At 37.1% G+C, this 22,796-nt stretch overlaps 1 protein-coding gene across 7 annotated transcripts in view; it reads right to left on the bottom strand.

Moving 5' to 3' along the window:
- The window catches only part of COL19A1 (collagen type XIX alpha 1 chain), a 187,483-nt gene that overhangs the window by 60,863 nt on the left and 103,824 nt on the right, over window positions 1-22,796 (bottom strand). For all 7 annotated transcript variants that reach the window (XM_019288280.3, XM_019288287.3, XM_010405625.4 and 4 more), the window contains 2 exons: window positions 17,373-17,420; window positions 3,645-3,698 (listed from right to left, as the gene is read on the bottom strand). In XM_019288280.3, coding sequence (XP_019143825.1) covers window positions 3,645-3,698; window positions 17,373-17,420 — 102 coding nt within the window. The remainder of the gene's footprint in view (window positions 1-3,644; window positions 3,699-17,372; window positions 17,421-22,796) is intronic.

A 22,796-nucleotide genomic window follows, 5' to 3' on the forward strand; every position in this document is an offset into this window, starting at 1 on the left:
GAGATCCCTTCCAATCCTACTAATTCTGTGATTCTGTGATTTGCTTTTAAAATGGTGTAGTATCTAGAAAGTCAATGTGTTATACATAATGCAAAACAAGCTGTGGTCTGCTGGGGACCCCTTCTGTGTTGCTGAATCATATAGACTTTTGTTAACAGCTATGGCAGAAGAAAGAAATCAGCTCTGTTCTGCAGTCTGATCAAAATCCTTTTCTTACAACCTCATAGCATCCTATTATCATAGCAATTCTTTTTGTTTCATAAAATCAGCATTTCAGTTTCAGTGAAGAGCCACGCCAAGCAGGGTAACAGCATATGACAGTCTCTCTTTCAGAAGACTTTAGAGGAAAATGGAAGTAGGCAAATATATAAAATACATTTGAAGGGTACAGAGATATTAATTTTACAATCACAGTTTTCAGACTGCTTGTGAGAGCAAAGTGAATGGTGAGTTTAACAGAAGCTTTCCACTGCTATCCAGGCACCTTAAAAGTGGAGAAAGGGTCAAAATGCACTAGAGGGAGCTGCTGCTCTACTTGGATTCTTGTCTTCTGCACAAATTGCTACGCACTGGATTGAGACAGGTGTGAAAACACATCCCGGCACTCCTGTACTGAAATAACAGAACAGTACTCAAAAACAGCATCAGACAGCAAGGATGCATACCACGAATTTTGAACCAGAAGGGAATCAAAGAACACTTCAAAAGTCTATAATATGTAATAGACTTTAAACAAATACTCAAAGGGGGAACATATTCCATAGGTTTACAAAATATTTTTTATAGCTGATCAATAAAAATCCTCATTGACTCCTTGCCTTTTGTGTGAGCACAGGATGTGCTCCAAAGGGAAAAAAATAACATAAAAGAAAGGATAAGGAAAAAATGACACAAAAGAAAGGATATCTGGAAGATATTTCATGGAAAGCCCCACTTTAACTGAGTAGCTTCATTACCAGATGCCAATCAACCTGTTTCTGACAGTGATATAGGTTTTTAACCAAAGCTGTGCAGATGGTGTTAAGGGACTAGAAACTCACTCCAAGCATTAATTTTACTGAAAAAAAATCCCCAGAAATTAGGTTAGGGAAGAAAAAGAAAAATTATGAGATATTGAGAGTAGGTTAGAAAAGTCTTAAATGCTGCCATACGACAGGTAGATTTTTGACTGCTAGCAGGTGCTTTTACACTCCTGTCACATGAAAGCACAGCATGTGTGCTGACTGCAATTTTTGTAACTTTCCAGTTTTCTTTAATTTTACCCCCAGTCTTTTCCCCACAAATCTCTATCTGCACACACTGTTATTAGGACTGTCCTTTATAATAAATACCCTGAGTATTGTATCATGTCCACCAACTTCTTCCTCAGAGAAGCAGAACTTTCCTTCTCACGGTTTTTGTGTTTACTTTTTTTTTGTCACTACTGAGAATTTAACTGTTCTAATATCTAAGTTGAATACTTAACATCATGGCATAAACTGATAAAGTAAATGTATTAATTTCAAACACACACTGTATACTGTAGCTACCCTAACAATTAATGACTGAATCTCCTTTTTCTCAAAAACGAATTTCATATTCTTTTGAAACATCAAGCAAAAACAAAGATTATTTATATTGGAGTCTAAATTTTACATACTCAGTCAATACCCTGTGTGTGCCAAACTTATGACAGCAACCACCCTGCAGGTGTGACTGTTCTGTTGCACTTTGGAAAGGCCAAAGTAAAGGCTAGCAATGCATCCATGTGCATGAAGAAGCTGCTTACTATTAGGAGAGAAGGGTAACTGGAAGCACAGCAAAACTAAATATGGTTTGAGCCTTGAAAAAGAGAGGGAGAACGATGGATCACGTTGAAGTTTTTTTGGTGCGTACAAGCTGTGACACTTGAAATATGGGGATACTGCCAGTGTACGTTAGCAGGCATCACTGCTTTTGGAATATGCCCTTTCTATGTGTTTTGCTCTCAGCCTTGGAAGAGGAACACAAGATGGTGGTATAGCTGTATCCAAAGCGAGGAGTGCATCAAGATAGCTATACCAGAAACAAATACTTTTAACCAATATTTAGGCCATGGCTGCTTGAGGAATGCTTTTCTTTATGTAGTGCTAGGCTACAGTACCCAATACAGAGTTCCTTGTAGTGACGTTGCCATGCTGGCAGAGATTTCCACTTGCTGTAAGAAAATCTGAGATATGTCTCAGTAATAGAAGCGCAATTTAGCTTCCACTCAAGATTTCTGGTATATCTGTCAAGGATCATACATCTTCACAAGCCTGACCTGCCAGCAAATCTAGGATGGCAGAAATCTGTAACAGAGAAACAGCTTTTTACTGGCTCACAAAAAGCTAAGTAAATTAGGTCTAACATTGACCTCTGCTATGGTTTGCTTTTTATCCTTTAAAGGTTATATTTGGCACTTGTATTAAGAAAGATTCTGCATCACTCCTTTCCTCTGTTTGGCCTCCTGCAGTCTGCAATACCATTTCAGCAGTAGAACTGTGCAAAAGACCCAAACAAGCAAGACTTCAATGTTGACTGTATGCAAGGGAGAAGAGTGAAAGGGAGGGATTTTTGACTGTTTGGTTTTAGGCAGGATAAATGAATTCCATCATAAATTCCTCTTTCTGAACACATTTTGCAAGAAAAAATTATTGATGAAATCGATGCAGTTTTTGTTTTGGATGAGGGTAGATGACATCTGTTTCTTTTTAGTCATTGTATCCCGTGCAGCCGGGCATTATTCTCTTCTCTACATATAAGACAAGGTTGAAGCATCTGAATCAAATGTTCAGATGCATAAACCACTAGCCTTTATCCAGGTAAGAAAAAGAAGGGATTATGAATATTTTGTTTTATATTAAGAATGTAAAGCATCAGAAGTTTACTTAATCCACAAATAGCTGTTTTGTATTTGTGCATGACAGCATTTTTACAATACAATATACAGAGAATTTTACAAACATGACCAAGTCTTCCTCTATCAAAAGAAGGCTGCATTCATTGAAGACCAATAAACATCCATGCCTGACTTGAATTTTAAATCCTTTATATTTAAAAAAAAAGAGAAGAAAAAATCCCAAAACTCTTAGATCTGAGCTAAACCCTTTAGTTCTTCATGTTACAAATCCTTTCATAAAGTAATGTATTTCTTAATCTTTTTAATTCTTCAGTCAACTCATTTGAACTACAGCTGAGTGCTCATTCCAGTGCTGGGTATAATCCTCCCCATCATTCAGACACTTGGCACATGCTTTACTCAGTCCTTCATCTTTCAAATTACCCCTCTGAGACAGAAATTATCCCTTCTTCTACAGAGCATCACACATTTTGCAAAGGGAATGAATGCACAGTATTCACAGTAAGCATACATGGCCAATCTTTCTTTGAAATGCCAATTTCTGCTTCCTCTGCTGATGTTTCCATCTTGTTCTTTCCCTCCTGTGTAGTCCCTTATACTTGTGGACCCAGTTCTTTTATTTTTGCTGTAACAAAAGGCTACCTGTAGTAGCTGTTTGATACAGCAGAGTACACACAGATCAATCATTTTCAACTATAATTATGATCCAGTAATCTGCTATTCAAGAGTTAACAAAGTGCAAGGACAGAGTGAAAATTTCCCATTCCTCTCGTTAGTTACTCACAGGAGGTCCTGGTGGCCCCGGTTTTCCTGGAAGGCCTGGTTTGCCTCGTCTCCCCTGGAAACAAAAAATTACAACAGACATTTATAAATGCTGTGGTTGGGGACTGATTTGGAATAAGAATGTTAAGATTTATTGCCTTATGTATTAGCAAAAAAAAAATCAAAACCCATCCCAAATGAATACTCTGTATCAGTCACTGCAACACTATCTAATATGAGTCATTCTAGGATTGCTCTTAATAGTTATGACAAACTCTATTTGCATCCCCGTAACATTTATTTTCACGTTTTGAAGCTTTGTCTCAAATATGAGTGCACATTGATATGGTTGTTAACAAAGTATCTTGATGAGGTGTAAAGAAATTATGTTTGTATGAATACACTGGAGCTTGGGATGTTAAACTGTGCTGCAGAAGTCTGACATGCACTGTCAGTACATATGTGCAGTATAACCCAATTAACAAACACCCATACCCTTCTCTGGGATGTGATAAAGAGCGCAAAAGCCAGAAATTTATTTGCAAAAACAATTCACCTTCTTTGTGCAATTACTACCATGTGTATATATAATGCACACACAAAATCATTTGCATTAAAACTTAAAGTCCATAAAAGTCTACTTAAGGGAGGCTTTCCACTCAGTTTCTAAAAAAACCATGCATATGTAACTATTACAATTTTTTAGTACAATTTGCTTGAACAACTGTTTTCACATATGCTTTTTTTTTTAGGAAGATCAACACAAAAATGGAAGTAATTTACGGGAATTAACATCTTGATTGCCAAGCTGAAATCTGATGCACATTTTTTAGAAACAACAGCTGAGAACAACTAATATGTAGGTGCAAATGGCAAAGAAAAAATGTATTATATCCATTAAGAGTAAACTTTCCCATGGCAAATGTAAATTAATGTCAAGCACTAGGGAGATGTCCTGGTGAAAACTTGGCTTAAAATGCGAAAAAATCAAAATTCTTGCTGACAGCTCGCAATTAGCACATAGGGATATTTCTGTAGGCTATGGTCCCTACTTCCGTATTTTATTAAGTAACAGTCTCACATATACTGTGAGTCTCACATTACTGCAGAATACTGTAGAAGTATTCTCAGGAACAGAAAGTGAAATCCAGTTTCGCTATTTCCAGGTGAGAGCCCCGATCTGTAGGAAAGCACTCTCATGCTCTACATTTCATAAATCTTCATCTATGCTGAGGGGAAGATGCTGTCAGTAAGGGTGGAAAATCCCTCTCCCTCACACCCTGCAGCTCTTCAGGGTAACCTCTTGTCTGGAAGCCAGGGACTCTCCTGAGAGGGGTAGGTATTCGAAGCACTTCAAGCTGAAGAAGAAACAGAACAAAGGTTGTGTGGCTGTGTTTCAGCCATTGGGTTGTGCCATACAACATGTACACTGCCACCACAGCTTTATGAATATCCTCAGTCAGTCAGTGTGTTTTAAGGGCAGCGTGAAACAAAACCACCTCAGCATATTTGGAGTGCCAAATTCCTGGGTCTTAACTAGCTGAGACATATGTTATGTGCTGAGCTGTTTAATCCCACCAGTACTTGCACATGCAGGGCTCTAACTAGGGCAGCTAAGGGCAAATTTTTAGAACCAAAATACAGTGCTAGGTGCCCAGGCTGGGCTCAAGACTCTATTGGCCCTAACTACCTGCTCCCAGACATCCTCTGCTGTGCTCGTAATACTGTCCCTGCAGCCTTGGGACCAGCTAGAGCTGGGAACTCAGCCAGCCTAAGGTGGGGTAGGTTTTGACTTTGGTCAGCTCATTGATGCAGTTCACTGAGCAGATGAGGATCTTGCCTGGCCTGACAGGGCACAGCAGCAGGAAAGGCACACATGCACAAGGAAAGGGCACTGCAGTTCTCTACATCTGTACTTTTGGACTGATCTCTAGTCCGGAAATACAGATGGAAACTAATAATTCCTGATTTTTTTAAAACAACAAACCAGTAAACTTCCCTTAGAAAGTATGAAAAACAGATTGAGAGGTAATAATGCAATAAACAAAGATAAATTGCTCCATACTTTTAAAATAGTCCCTCTGAGTTATAAAGATCTACAGTGTTGACTTCTTGAAGCACCTTCCTTTTCCTGTTTGAACTTATTTAAAGTATCCTGGGGATGACACTTAAAATCATAGCAGTCTAAACAAAGTATCAAGGAAGTGTCAGGATGAAGAAGACAGGGCTTTGACTGGCAGACACAACTGTGAACGAGGTGTTAATTACACAGGAAAACATGGAATATGTTGGGAAGGCAATTTTATCTCTGTTTACAAGATGAACTAAAATGTGATTTATGACAGCAAAGACAAAACTTGATGAACTTTCTGAAAAAACAGTTATAAAATATAAAAATTGGGGGTAGTTATTTTTCACTGTCATTTATTAATTACTAGAACACATACCCAGTGAAACACAGAAGAAACATTTGCCCCACTTTTTATCCCATCATTATATTTTTAGCCATTATGCAATGTTGTATGTAAAACAACCACACAGAGCAGTATGAGGCATACACTATTTATAGAGTAATAAAAGTCCTTTTTTTGTCTCCGAGCACCTTTATAAACTGTCTGGTGTTTTAAATTTAATACAGAAATACATGAAAGGCCACTATCTTTCAGCAATGCCTCTCAGATACAGAGACTTCGATGGTAGGAATACCCAAAGCTCTGCCTGCTTGTCAGCACTCCTGCTTCTCTATGACTTCTCAGCATCATCAGGAAAAAAATAAAATATATACTATAGTAACAGTGCAAGCAGAAAAAATTAGTTTGTATTTTTGTTTAGGGCAATTAAAACAATTAGAAGAATGCTTTTGACAAGCCCATTATGATATTGCCTTGAGCAGACCATGAGCCAGACCATGACTAAATATTTACATCTTGATTTTAGAGTCATCCTTCTGGCAACAAAGAAGTGAAAAACATCTCAGTGTCCTCTCTGGTTTGTAGTGTGGGCTTAGCAGAGAGCCACAGTTCCCATCTCCTGCTCAGCAGTGGGCTGTGGCAGCTCCTTGAGAGCCATACTCAGTACCACACTGCTGTGCAGAGGGCTGACAGCCCACACAGGGACCTGTTACCTTATTTAGCTGAGATCACTGAGCAAATATTGAGGTTATAAAACCACTCAAATTTAAGTAAATGTCCTAGGCATCACATTGTTCCTTTAACTAAATAAAAAATGCAATACCACCTACATTAACTTAAAAATGATATATGGTGTCAACAAGTTGTCTAATGCTACTTAGAATATCTGAAGAAGACCAAAACAGCTGCTGGTTATTTCCTTTGTGCTGCATATATTTTTGCCAGCAATCAATGTGAAAAGAAGTTTTCTAAATGTTACTGATATTGTATGCTGTCCCCTTCACCCCTGAAATGCCTGACCCCAGCTAATTTGTACAGCAGGCTACTTTCCCCTTTCCCAAAGGACAGACTTCAGCTAGAATATTCAAATAACAAATCATTCAAATAACAACTGCTTGGTTAGGGGCAAAAAAAGATAAAATACTAAAAATAAAGTAAATGAGAAATTATGTGCTTCAGGAAACCCATCTGAGTGCCTAGCTGAAGTACATGGTCAGCTGCATTCTTTATTCCTCTCTTCCTTCACGCCTTCTGTGAATTGAAATGACTTGATGAGCTTTGCCTGACACGAGATGGAGAGCAGTTCAGAAGAGAGGCTCTGGCCATCCTTCCATAGGCTTTGTGCTCTGGTTCTGACTGCTGCCCCTGGGCACTGCTGCAGGTCCAACACACAGTGCAAGAATTCAAAATCTGTATTGTAACCCACTGCTGTATCATGCCCTATCCATCTATTCACATCTCTCTAACTTTAGAGGAGTAAGATCTCTAACCCTAGTGTTTAAAAATAAGCTGTGGATTATTTAAGGATAAAATCAAGCAGTTATGTACGAACAGACATGATTTATGGAATTAATAATTTAAAGAATCTACACTTGAGTGTGAAGGCAAAAGTTCTTAGAATAAGTCCATGTGAATTTTCAAGGGAAAGTGCTAATTAGTGGTTCTTGAAACACATCATCACATTTCAAAACAGGTATTAGTTCTAGGGAAAGTAGATATCTGGGCTTTAAAACCTTAACTACTGTAGTTGTTATGCAAAATGAATGAGGTTTATGGAATTTGTTTGCCAAGTTAACCATGATTCTCTTGGTTAATCCTCAAAACCGGACTGACAAAGGCACAGATATAACCAAAAGAGGAGGTGGGTGGAGAGGAAAGGCCCTGGTCTCAGAGTGCCTAACCCACAGATGCCTGCCAGCGCTTTGGGTATCTAAGCGCAGCCACAGGAGTGGAGTTCTGGGCAGCTAAAAAACAGTTTCTCCAGATGCCCAAAGTTGCCACCAAGCAGCCAGAAAAGTTCCAGGGCCTACACTAACTCAGATTGCAGCAAGAGTTGGGATATTCTCTCCCCTAAATTGAAAATCTATGCTGCAGACAACGAAACCTTTCAACTTCAGTAATACAGTGTTACGACTTGAATTTACTTCTTCAATCCTACTAACTTTGGCCTTGAGGACACATTATGGTAACCAGTATATTACAAATTAACCTCTATATTAAATGTTAAACCTGAACAAAATCACAGGAAATAAGGCCAGAAGGCAAGAAATTAAGCTGTTTGCAGAAATCAATTGCAAGTCTGTTCCTCATATCGCACTAAAACCTTTCACAGAAACATGGGTCAGAGAAGAATAGAGTACACAGAACCTAATCCCCTGTTTTGGGACAAAAGTCAGTAGTGAGCTCCTCATTAATGCAGATGCACTCCTGCACTCAATCTTGGGTTTCCAAAATAATTTTAGGAATTATTTACAAAATCTCTAGCTTCTTCATTGTGACATTAATAAAATGCTAAAAGGGAATCCCTAGCCAGATTACATAAAATTCAAGTGCATTTAACAAACAAAAAAAAGGTCCTTAAACAGGCAGAGCAATGCTGAGAAGTCGAATGCCACAACCTATTTTGCCAACAAATCGCTAGAAAAAATCCATCACAATTTTTCAAGTGTATCCATAAAAGCTCAATTTTAATTCAAAATCACTCAAAGAAATAACTTTCAACTATATTTAGATAATTTATACCTTAGTTTTTAACTATGAGAAATAAATTCTTATTCTCTCATGAGTCTATACCTTTTGCTAAAAGACATCAAAAGAAGTATTAGTAATAGAGTACTTGAAAGAAAGTCTGAAAATTCTAAATGAGCCTCTTAAAATCTAAACCATTTCTGCTATACCATTAAAAGTAAGATTTTAATTTCTACAGTGGAAATTAACAAGGGAAAAAACCCAGAACTTTTCTATTTGACAAATCTGTCTTTAGCATTCTAAATTACAACGTTTTCATTCCATTTTTAAATGCCAAAGTGGGAAAAGGAAATATTTTTAAGCTGTATCCTATTTTACTGGATATGTACTTCAAGGTAGAAACATCCAGGGGAAAAAACTGTTATACGTTAAGCATTTTTGGACTATTAAATGTCAGAGTGAAGGAACATACAGAACTCCAACTTAAAGAGGAAATCAGATTGGAACTTTGCATGTTTTAAAATAACTTACATTAAAGTCAAGTAGGACTGAGAAGATTAAAAGAGATTCCAAAACTCCAGAGCTCTAGCTGTGAAGAAAACATTTTGCATTGTGCCAGGAGGCTAACCTGCAATGCAAACGTTATCATTGCTCTGTGAATTTGTTTTATAATTGGTTAAGTACAACGTTTACTCACTGAACTACAAAACAAAAATGTCAAAGAAATATTTAAGTTCTATAATTCAGATAAATGCAATCTGAATTTAATTTTGATGCCACTCTAAATAATTATGGTAAGAAAATCTAACAGCTCTTCATCTATTTATTTATGAAGATTTTCCACTTTGTCAAAATAACTTTATTCATGCTTGATTAGAAAATTTGTAATCTCAGAGAGTAAACTGATTATTAACGTAAGGCAAATACTGCAATTCCACAAGGTCCCAATTTGCAATTCCACTAAAACATGTAATTTTAGTGAAAACAGTGATGAAATACTAGATATGACAACAGACTCTCAGTTTTATGACATGTTTAATCTATTACTAAGATAATGCTAAAATAGCTTCCTCTTAAGTGAAGTATTTGGTATTATAAACACAACTATTGGAAATAAGGAAGTTCTTTTAAAATATTTACTTCAGGACATCTGCAACATCCCAAGGAACACAGAGTCAAGAATACGGCTGTGATATTGTGGAAAGATTTGTAAATGCTTGAACCCAATTCACCACTGGAACCAGGAAAACGACCATGATGGAAAAATAAAAGACTTTTAAAAAATCTTATTAATCCATAGAAATGAAGTTGTTGGCAGCTATGCTGAGAATAAGCTAGAGCTAGTCAAATAAAAACTACAGAATTGTCTGGCTTGGAGGAAACTCTTGAGATCACTTAGTATAATCCCAGTCTTCAAGCAGGATCAATTGTCCAGGACTGTGTCTACTTAGCTTTTGAGTATCTGCACAGATGGAGGCTCCACAACCTCTCTGGGCAAGCTGCATCAGTATTTGATGAACTTCATAGTAAGAAAGTGCTTTCTTGTGTTCAGACAGAATTTTCTGTTTGTTTTTTTTTCTAATTTTTTGCCTATTGCCTCTTGTCCTGTCACCAGCTGCTACTGAGGTAATACTGAATGTATCTTCCTCTTCTTTATTCCCTCACATCAGGTACTTACACACTGATTAGATTTCCACTGAGCCTTCTCCAGACTGAAGAGTCCCAGCTCTCTCAGTCTCTGCTTCCATGAAAGCTTCTCCAGTTGCACCTTGTGGCCCTGTGCTAGATCCCCCTCAGGAAGTCAGCATCTTTCTTGAGGTGGTCTCACCAGCGCTGAGCAAAGGGGAAGGATGGATATCTCCCCTGACCTGCTAGCAATGCCCTTTCAAATGCAGGCCGGGATATCATTGGCCTTTTTATGCCACAAGAATGCACTGCTGGCTCATGGTCTGCGTATTGTCCAAAGAGTTCTTCTACACAAAACTTTCTTCCAGACAGTTTGTTTCCAGTGTATGCTGATATCTGGGGTTATTCCTCCCTAGATGCTGAATTTTGCATTTGTTCTTGTTGAACTTCATGTGGTTTCTCCTGCCCCAGTTCTCTGCTACATTCCTCCCCATTGTCCAGGGGGTCAATGAGGACACTGGGCAGTACTAGCTCTAGTAGTAACCGTGGGACACACCACTAGTGACTTGTCTCCAACTGGACATTGTGCTATAAATGACAAACCTCTGGACTCTGTTTTTCAATCCACCTCACCATCCACCCATCTAACCTGTACTTTGTCTGCTTGTCTATGAAGTTGACAAGATAAAATTATGAGAGATAATGTCAAAGTCTTTGCTAAAGCTGAGGTTGACATCCACTGCTCACCTCTCATCCACCTAGCTAGTCACATCATAGTAGAAAGCAATGTACTTGTTCAAGAAAAATTTCCCTTTCAGAAATCCATACAGACTATCCCAACCACCTTCTTGTCCTCCACGTGTTTGGAAATGGTTTCCAGGAAGATTTCCTCTTTCACATTCCCAGGGTTGATGTGAAGCCTATAGGCCTGTAGTTATCTGCACCTTCCTTTGTGAAGATAGAAGTGATATTTGCTCTTTTCCAGTCTTCAGGAGTCTCTCCCAGTCACCATGACCATTCAAAATAATCAAGAGAGGATTGTAGTGTGTGAGGCCCTATGGACTTAGACAGCTGTGTCCTTCATCTGGGTACAAAAGTCTGACAGCAAACAGCTGTCAGTGCTCCTTCAGTAGCGCTTGGGTCCTGTGCCTTGTGACCACCATCTCTAAATACATGCATGCTGGACAGAGAAAGTTTGCTGGCCTCTTCTTTGTGCCCTTCTGCATGAACTGCTGTGCCACCTGCTGCATCTACTGGCTGCTTGTGTCACGGCTGCAGAAATTGCTCTTGCAGAGTCCTCATCCAGCACAGGCCAGAAGGGGCCTGACCTCACTGCTGCAGCACCCGCTGCTCAAGGACAGCTGGCAGAGTTTGCTAGAAGCTGCTAGAGCTACCCTTACCTTAGCCTCACCTGGAAACAACAGGCATCCTCAGTATCCTCAGAGGCTTCCCAGAAGTGTCCAAATCACAAAAAAAGTGCTCAGGAGCTCAAGAAGGCATCAAGAGAATCATAAAGAAGCAGAAACTGCTGCACAAACTGCTGTGTATTTTAGCTGCATGCTGGGCCTGGCTCTTCTATAGGCCAGCTGAGAATACAAAATCACCCTGTCTAGATTTCACAGTATAGTTGTCTAACAAAATTGCCTTGATCCTTCGCATTAAGAAAATTTTTGGAATTCACTGAAGCATTATATTTTAAAAATTGAATCATTTTCAGAAAAAAATAGTATTTATAACATCAAGTTCAGGGACAATCCCTGCTACAAAGATATCCAGCTGAAATTAAGCATTACTTTCCAAAACATTTGGAATTTTAATTTGGAAATATAAACTTCATTGCATTTAACACAGTAAAGGCAGAGTCTGGAAAGCTCCATGCAACCTGTAAACTATAGGTAGTAGAAATTTTTAAGGATACACAGCAAAATGACAAAATTATTTGATGACTTTGGAAAATTCTTTGCATGGGAGCTGAAGGCCCCTAGTTGAATTTTTTTCAAAAATTAATGGAATGGTGACTTGATTATAGAGAAAAAACTCTAAATACCTCTTCAATATAAAATGACATTCAAAAAGCCCATTTACTGGAGGCTAATGGAGGATTAGCTACATGCCCAGTGTAAAATAAAATACATATTTTGAAATGTAAGATTGACAAGAAACACTGGAAGAAAGGAATCAAGGAGACTTGCAAACAGTCTGTTGTTAATGTTCTTTCAAGTGGAAACTAGACTTCTGCAAAAGATGTGCTTACCTAGAAAGTGCAGGATTATTGAGAAAAATAATAGTTCTGCACAACACAGGGATCCAGGAAGATGGCGTAGTTGTCCCCTGTGGTTTAAATTCTGTGCAATGCTAGGTTAGTAGTCAATCTTCCTATTTTTTGTGGGTCGGTAATATTGGACCAGGGACTTTTCTGAGTAATGTGTAATTACCTTCTGAAGCTCCTGATGTCATTCTGAGCAGTTGTGTAATAGTATCAAGTTGCTGCAGCAGTAACATGCCTTGAGCCAACGTGAAGGACACTGAAAAATTATGGATGAACGTAATGCCTGCCCACAGAGTGGTCTAGTATTTCTCATGCTGGAACGAGGGAAAAGGAATGAGTAGCTGTTTCTACTGGCCCATTTCTTTCAGTGACCAGAACTAAACCCAAAAGCTCCTCCTGAGTAAGGTCTCATGTCTAACACAAATAACTTCTTTGAGGATAAAAATCCCTAAAAAAATTATAAAAAGTCACTACTTGTAGAGCAGGAGGAAACACTAGCCTTTTTTAAGAGAAGCAAATGTTTGAGGACTCCTTGAGCCCACAGGAAAACACAATGACTAACAAATATGGATGACATTGGGTATCTTGGTAAAAGGAGAAACATAAAGAGCTTATACATGCTTATACAAAATTTAACTGCATTCCCTGATGACATTATCACAGCACAGATACCCTTTAAATGAGTATTATATAAGTCTCAGGTTGACTGAGGAATCAGAAATAAGTTCACTGTGTGCTCTCTGAATATGGCCAGGTTGTGATGTAACCAGGTTATGATGTCTTCTGCTGTGACAATTACTTTTGCCTTCAGAGTAAAAAATATTGAATATTTTTTGTAAAGCTACTGAAAATTCTAGGTAGTTGCTTTTCTGTAGATGAAGCGCAGTAGTAAACCATGCAAAACTGAAAGCAAATTCCTTCACTTGATCTTGAAACTCTGTTCCTCTCTTTTTAGTGCTGTGCAAAGGAAACAAGCTATGTAAGTCTGAAGATCATTATTTGTACTACCTCATTGCTCATGAAGGTTGCTGTCCTCTCCAGTATAAGACAGCCACATGCACAATGAGAAGAGATAACAAAAGAGGTGAGAGGGAAAGGTGTCACAATAAGTGAGGAAAGAATAGGAACTTGTGAGTTTACTCTTAAAAACACAACTGACACTCTTGGTAAATGCTAGACTATTAATCTATTTGTTTATTCAGAAAAGAAATATTTATGCATTTTGCTACTAGAGCAGTATGAGAGAAGTAATATGCTTATGAATCCAATTTTTATTTATCATCACAATAATTGTTCTTCATGACTGCATTACTTCAAATTTTTAGCATGTTTGCAATTTTCTTTTAAATAAAGCCAAAAAATAGGACATGCATCCTGATACAAAGTCCTTTAATGCTGCGCAGAACTAGTCAAAGAACTTTCAGGGCTTCATCTCTCCTTCTGAATGATGTCCCCACACTACATTTCTGTAAACATATCACACTAATGTACTGCTTTCTGCAAACCTTTTTATTCTTTAGGCTATCTGGAAGGCATCCAGGGAGACTAAGATAGAAGATATTTCACACACTTCTGTCATCAATTTCCATTGCTGACCATCATTCAAACAAGTAAGAACCTAAACTGCTTTTTGATGTGGGAGCAAGATCATAACCCAGTGTGACCATATTGTAGTAATATACTGTATTACTATATTATATATACAGTATAATATATCAAAGACACATAAAATGACATATTCAGTATTTTAATAATCATGCATGGGCTCAAATGACACCAGGTAACTCCTTCTACAGTGCATCTATCAGACAAAAGCTGTTACCACCTTATCTGAAAAAAATGTATTGATCCCCCTTTACACTTGAAATAAATAAACCATTGACATCCTCTAAATTAAGTAATGATGTAAATTTGTATTTCTAAGCCACTGATGTATATGTCAATAAGCATTTTAAGGTTGACATAACTTTGGACTCAAAAACTACAGTTCAGTTACCTTTATGTTTATTATAATAATAACTAAACTTATTCTATTTCTATAATAATCTTTATATGTATTTTTATGATGTAATTTTATTTGCGGATTATTCCAGTGAGGTGAAAGAAATACTTCTACTCAGACTTATTCCTCTCAATAGGGGTACAATTTTCCTAGTTTCCTCTTAAGAGAATGCAGGATAGATGGGTGCCCGCTCTGGGACAGGGCACCTTTGGTATTTCTTATTAGTTCTAATATTAAACTCTGGTCTGGGTTGATATAATGAAACTTCACTTAAAACACTCTGAAAATGAAAATGCATGCTGTTTTTCTTGCCTTTATACTCATTTTCTATTGCCATTTACCTGTCACTAGCTCTAACCTGAACCTTCTACATGTTTCTTCAATATCACCATTAGCACAGTTAATTTTTCTCAGTTCCTTATACCTTGCTTCAATGTGTATTCTGAGGTAAATTACACACTTTATGATTCTCCTCTCAACTCCTTATTAATCTAAGAGGAGTTGAACTTTCAGAGGAGCTGAACACTTAAAAATGCTCCTGATGTAGGTGGAAATTTAAATCTTGAATATGGCAAGAACAGTATGAATGGCAATTTAAAAAAAAAGTTCATGTTCTCCAAGTGTGGCATCCAAATAGAATAGATACTTTTAGGTGTTTCTGGAGGGTTTTTTTTCCCCTAAAATGTTAAAGTTCTAGTCTTCAGAATGGACACAATATCACTTTTCGGTCTGAATAGTACGTCAGAAAAAAAATTATTAGCTAGTTACACACTCAATAATGTGTTTTAATCTTCGAGAGACAGCCCATGAGAAAAGCAATAACTTAATATAATGTGAAAGATTTGGAGGATCTGCTGAAAGTAGAACAGAGGAACATGACATCTATAATTGAATAAAAAGGAGCATTTAATAGCCATTAGATGTGCACCGTCCTGTTTGTCATTAAACAGAGCAGAGATCTTGTTCCAAATGGTATGTTATTGTGTAATTAAATGTATTGGAAATGCAAAAGCACATGGAGTTGAATTAAGACTGCCAACAATGTTCTTAGTGCTTGGGCGGGAGAGGCCAGCAGAAGGAGTATTGTTGTGAGCATCTCACTGGTAGAAAGATAAAGACAGATGTTGAGACTCCACAGTCTGCTGTTGCCATTGTTTGGCTCAAGGCAACTGTGTGCATGGCAAGATTACAAAACCATCAGTGCTCCTGCTTTTATGGAGGCTGGAGGGTGGCAGCAGCTCAATTTTATGTGTGAGTAGGAAAATGTCTGTGATGAATGCATCAACCCACTAATTCCTATTGCAAAATGGAAAAAAATTAAAAAGCACTTCCAAATCCATTTAGCCACCATTAAATATAATACAGTGTGTTAACTCTGAATTTTTGCATTAAAAAAAAATGAAGAAGTTCCAAGAGTGAAGTTTCTAAAACACAGGAATATTTATAACTGTTCCTAAAGGAGAAGTATGTCTTTTTGCAGATTCAGTACTCCACAGAACAACTCTAAAATATGCTAAAATTGAATATGAATATCTTTTCACAGTATCCTATATAGTTAATTGCCTAACCATAATAGTCATAGTAATTATAAAATCCTTAATAAGGATGTTAATATGCTAGTAAATACACTTTAATAACATATCATCACACAACTTTGAATTCTCCATTACTACACTGACTTTTTCTGAACAAGTTCTCAATCCTTAGCGAGAAACATAAATAAACCCAGCTTTCATATCTTCATGTTCAACTTAAATGGAATTTAGTACTATTTTTAAGACTTAAAAACCAACACAAAACATAACTTTGGGGCCTACACATCATTACTCATTTTGTTCAAGAACTAGTCTTCTGTTAGTTTTATTACTATTATTGGAATCATTAAATTAGCCTTTAAAAATTCACTGTGGTTTACTAAGTTCAATGATGAGAAACACTAAATCCTTTTACTTCAGATATTTTAATTGAGATGTTGAATATCAAGATGCCTAAATAAACCAAGAATTATTGAGACCCAACTTCAAAACTGCAGACTGGGTACACACTTAGTTCGTAAAAATATTGAAATGCTTGAGTCTTAATATCTTCCAGAACTTTTAGGAACATACTAGATTATAATTTTATAAAAACTGAATTAATTCTTGTGATACCACCATCATAGTGTATTTGTTATCTATTCTAATGAATTATCAAATTCTATAAGTCAGGGAAAATAAAAACAAAACATGGAGAAACCAGTCAATTACTTAATTATATTAAAATTCTGAATAACCAAAGGTTTATTTCAGGTATTTGGCAAATACTACCCCCCACCCCCGGTACTGTATGATATCTTTTTGTACGTGTATGTTAGGCGCTGACACTTGCATAATAGCATCTAAAAGACCAGGGTCAGTAGTACTGGTTTCTGTTAATATTTTAGGTAATGACTCTAAATTAATATCTTTATATATCTTAGATGTTGTAAGGTATAGTTCATCCCTGCTAAAAAATGAAATCTGTTAAAATTACAGCAGAAGCACACTGCACAAAACACAATACAATGCATCTGTGCTGCCAATCATTAAAACACTTTAGATGGTTGAAATTGTTAAATCTCCTTCAACTGAAGGGAAACCTCAAGTGTCAGGGCTCAGTTTGTTGTCAGCATGCTTCATACTCAGCTGCTACCTTACCATTTTTTATTAGTGCTTAGGCAGAAGTCGCACATCAAGCTGTTAGCACACTCACCAGTTGTTCGCCAAGTTTACTCACCCTTTGACCTTCTTTGCCAGGTGGACCTTGGGGACCCTCCAGCAAACCCTGAAAATACAAACATTAAACAATTATAACATTCAGTGCTATTTTCATCCTCTATTTTTCTACAGAAGTAAGACTTATCCAAAGATCCAGATGGCAAGACAAGGCATTTATTTCTAACAATAAGAATTGGCTATTTGTAACGATTCCTTCAATGTTATATTAAGGTGCAAGAAGAAACACAATAATTATTATTCACATTCCATCATACAAAGACTGAATCCTTTGGAAAAGAAGAGGTAAGTCAGCACTAATTAAGCATAGTTATATTTAACTACAAAATTAATTGAAAAGTGATTTATCTTTTTAAGTTAGGATGCCATAAAAAAAATGAAATAAAGTTATTTTAAATGAAAGACAACTTGCTCTACAACTCAAATTCAAATATAGGCACTGAAGGGGGAGGGGAAGGCAGGGAAAGGGAACTAAATATAGCAGAAGGCCTTATGCTCGCTATATCCTAAGAACCAGCCCTGTGCTGCTTCCTCTGCATGTCTGGCTCGGCTTTTCAAAACACTTCAGTGCCTCTTTTCTCCCTCTCTCTCTCCTGAACAGGCTCAGAAGCTTTGAGTGTTTTGAATATATCCTTGACTTGTGAGCCTTCCTTCTGAACTCAGTGCAAGGATCTGCCTTTTTCAGTCACACACCAAATTACAGACCACTTCTGATGCTATGGGGCTTGAATTTTATATCTGATTAATGTACAATATAATCATAAAGCCTTCACATAACATCTCAGAAAAACCTAGAACAGTCATTCCCCCCCACTCCCCCTTTACTTCATGAGTCACCTTGGAACACAATTAAAAAAAATTACTTTGAGGAAGCAATCCAATTTCCATTATAGCAACAAGAAATGTGAAATAATTTTCAATGTAATCAGCAAAGAATATGTAACAGTTCTGCATTGTATAATTAAAAAAAAAAAGCCTTGCATGTAATATTGTGTGTTGTGACAGGGTATCACAAAATTAAAGAACTTACATTTTGTTTATTTAAGAATTTGAAATACTAACATTTTAAAATCTTTAAAATTACTCAGACTTGTGTATTGCTTCTGCTTGAGTTACATCTTTGGTCAAATCCAATCTCCTTCTTTAGAATCAATTACACATATTTGTTGACCCAATAAGGGTGAACTGAGGCGCCCTGACAATCATGATTTTTAAAAGTACCCGATATCTAGAAATGAATTTAAGAAGTTCGTTTATGATCTCTAATTTGCAAGATAAACTTGAGAAAGTAAGTAGGCCTTCCAAATCTACTAGCTCATATATCTTCAAGTAATGTTTTAAGTTGATTAGAATGTAGTTTGTCTTCAATTTTAAAAAGAAGTAGTCACTTCAAGAGCTCTTCCATTCCTATCATTTCTCCACTTTCAAACACTGAAACTAAAAAATATATCAGACAGTATTTCATTATAGGTATTTCTCCTATCATTTCAGTTTATAATATAAACAGGATAAGGTTGAGGATCTTTTACAAAGCTGATGCACACCATTTCAATCTTTCACCATAAGTTTATGGAACTAAACTATGCATGAGAATGTTGTGCCCAACGAATAATACCATAGTAAGTTAATTACAGTGCAAATTATGTAGCTTATACATACACAAACCCATAAAGCCGCATGTCAATGTGACCTCTGTAAAGCTTCCTGACTTTCCCATCAAGGTAGTGTGGAACTTGCAGAGTATTCTCTCCGTCTAACTGTCAGCAATATTCTAATTCTGTAAAAAAATGCTGGGAATTCAGGAAGAGGTGGAATTTTGTTTTGTTTACTTTTCATTTTAGTGACAACTTTATGCAGGGGAATGAGATGAAAACCTGTAATGTCTGTTTTATGGGGGAGGAAATACTTAGCCTCACATATCTGTACAATAAGGCTCCAAGGGGACAAGAATTACACAAGAATGTAACTGCACAATAGTGATAATTAATAGCCAACATTTTTATCCAAGGAGTACTTTTATTCTTTTTCTTCTCTCTACAATATTATTGTCAAGAAAAAGGAACCAGATAAGGAGATTTATCTTCAAGGAAAGGGAGGAGAGCTGCGTACAATTGGTAACTAGGCAGGGAGGACTCCCCTGTACAAGGAGCCACATCCTGATATTGAAACTGAGGTAAAAGTTCACACCAACTTCAGTGGGATCTTCCGTTTAAAAAGTGATAGGACAACATGGGCCATGTTAACTAACACAGCCCTAAAACTGTAGTAATGTGGCCAAAGTAATGACTTAGCAATGCTATCTCTGCTCAACATCCACTGAAAGAGATCATGGAAAAACAACTGCAAAAGAAACCTTCAGGAGAAATTAAAAAGAAGCCTTCTACAGTGAATTCTGTCTAAACTGATGAATAAAACATCTATCACTGAACTCCCATATAACTTGGCAACGAATAGAAATACATGTTTGTAGGAAGGAAGACTAAACTATCTACTTAGGTTGCATTCCTATTTAATTTCTGGACCTCTTCCTTTGGAGATCAAAGATCAGATTAGACTCCTTCAAACCATGGATAGCACAGTTGGTCAGAGGGGCCCACCACCAGAGATAAAGGGATAGAATATAGACTGCATAGACATACTTGTATGTATCTATCATCCTATCTATCTATGGTATATGGGATATGCTGTTAACTGTGTTCAAAACATTTACATCAGAAGCCAATCTATTGTACATGTACAAACTCCCCAGGTAAACAACAGACAAAGCAATTAAGATCAGAGAACCATACAATGGTTTGGGTTGGAAGGGACCTTTAGAGGCCGTCTAGTCCAACCCTCCTGCAATGAGCAGGGACATCTTCAACTAAATCAGGTTACTCAGAGCCCCCATCCAACCCGGACTTGAATGTTTCCAGGGATGGAGCCTCCACCACCTCTATGGGCAATCTGTTCCAGTGTTTTACCACCCTCGTCGTAAAAAACTTCATTATTATATCTAACCTAAATGGACCCTCCTTCAGTTTAATACCTCCTTCAGTTTTATCTCTTGTCCTATCTCAACAGATTCAGCTAAAGTCTGTCCCCACCTTTCTTACGGGTGTCCTTCAGGTACTGCAAGGCAATTGAAATCATTCACTGTGTGTCACCGTCACTCTGATACTTTTGAACTGGCAAGAGCATGGGTGTGGCGATGAGCTAAAGAATGTCTAGGAACAGCACAAGGCACTGTGAAGTATAAAACCAACCTATTTTTGTGACATCAGGCTGGCAGGAAAGTATGATACGTCCTACCAGGTGACCTAACATGCACAGGATTTTCCTGACTCTGCCAGGCCACCATTGAGGCTGGAAGGTGGTAGCCTTCTGCCTACTTCATGGAGCAGTGAATTAAAATAATATATACAGTCTATAAAGCCTGTTCCTATCATGGAACAAGCAAGCCCCTTGGAGCTATGTACCTGAAGGAGCTTGAGGAACATGAATTGTAAATGTCTCAAACATTACCAAGTATCTTGGGGAAAATAAAAGTCAGTAAAATGGAGATGTTCTTAAGTGAAACTTAAAAAATTCTATCACAATGAGTGAGGATGGCTATGAAGAGAGATGAAACATGATGCATGGGTAGGCAGAAGAGGGTTGTACAAAATCTTGAAAATGAAGAGCAGAAACTTGTGAATTCCTTTATAGGAGGTAAACCATACAGGGAAGTGTTGACAAGGGAAAAGATGCTGGTTAGAATATAGAATAGAGAAAGTAAGCGCACTGTGAAGAACTTGCCGACAGATATTTAAACAAAATATCATCAAAACTTAGTCTAAGCCTTAGTTGAGGGAAACTAGGAAAAACAACGTTTAAAAAATGCTACGGTAGAATAAATGAGTTTTTAAAAGAATTTGTATTGAAAATATCTGTAGGAATTAACATTTTAGTACTTTAACAGCTAATATTTTTTGCAAGTGTCAGGAGATGAAAACTAATAAGAATTATTTAACTTGTGACAGTAGAAGAAAAATATGCTAGGAAGTTATAGAAAAATTAGCAAACAGTTCAGCCAGTTAAGATGTTTCAAGTTTCAGAAACTGTTAATTTTAAATGTATGCGTGTGGAGCTATCAGAGGCCGCTTACTGTAGAAGGGCTAAAATCCTGTCATGTGACTCTGCAAGTACAAAATCATTTTAAAATACCTGACAGATCACAAAAAGCATCTGCAGAGATATGGTGGAGGCATCATTCATAAATTTAACAACTCACAGTAACTGCCTAAGAACATACTCTCAAAACAGCAAAGTTTTTAATCATGACCCCATGGTGAAACAAAGAAAGTTTAAAAAAAAAAATCACAGCTGAAGTGGAACTGTGAGGTTACTTAAAGTTGTACAGGAGATTATGGCTGATGCCAAGAGAACAAAATATTAGAAAAGCACATATATTTTTGGTATTCTGAAAATCGCTTCAAAACATAGCTGAAAGTTTTTGAAGCAGAAGGGTAGATAGCTGCCTTATGTACTTGTAGGTAGTGTTGCTGGAATACATTCTGAGCTGGAATATGTTTCCTCCTCAACACAAATTAAATATAATACAAATGTTAGCAATAATAATGCAGTTCTAATTAAGGCACAAAAATTATTTCATTTATAGACTGGTTTGTGTGTTCTATACACAAGCTACTGTCATCCAGTTTTCCTCACTATGAATTCCAGCAAACAAATGACCCCAATTTTTACAGAATAAACACTACTAGACAGGGAGAAAATGTATGTAATTTAGTGAGATGAGTTAAACAAACTCTAAATTAGGTATGCAGAAACATCTTGTGCTAATATAAGAATAGGTCATTTTTTTAATCATTTATATATGCAAGCTTTTATAACAATAAAACTTGCTACTTCAAAAAGACTTAGCTATAAGAGATATGATTTTGCCAAGTAATTCTGAAACATTATTTTGATAAACAGAAAACTATAGCTGCACTGAAACAACATCAACACTAAAATATTCTTAAAAGCAAACTGGCAGGCAGTTGCCTCTGTGGGGGATTGATGTAGTTCTTTAAAACACAGTCCTCGTCAGGATAAAGGAAAGCCATCACATTGTCGAATTAAATTTTCAGTGAACCCTCTGTTAACTCCACAAGTAGAGCAGCACAGGATCACAGTAATCAAGAGTCAGGTAAAAAGTGACCACAGATTTCCAAATTCCTGGCATAACACAATGGGTGGTCACAGTGAAGGCCTGACTGCCTTGGAGAGCACTCCCCAGCCACCCAAATACTGCTTGTGGGATGGATGGTACTGCTGTGGCTGCACTGGTGTAAGAATGGCACAGTATCACAGGCAGGATGCAATAAGATGCAGTTCAATAGGTCTTAAATGCATCTACTTATCTGGAGGTGTTCGTAGAGAACAAGTTCTACTGTGCAGGTCG

The sequence above is a fragment of the Corvus cornix genome, chromosome 3, assembly GCF_000738735.6.
Source record: "Corvus cornix cornix isolate S_Up_H32 chromosome 3, ASM73873v5, whole genome shotgun sequence".
Lineage (NCBI taxonomy): Eukaryota > Metazoa > Chordata > Aves > Passeriformes > Corvidae > Corvus > Corvus cornix.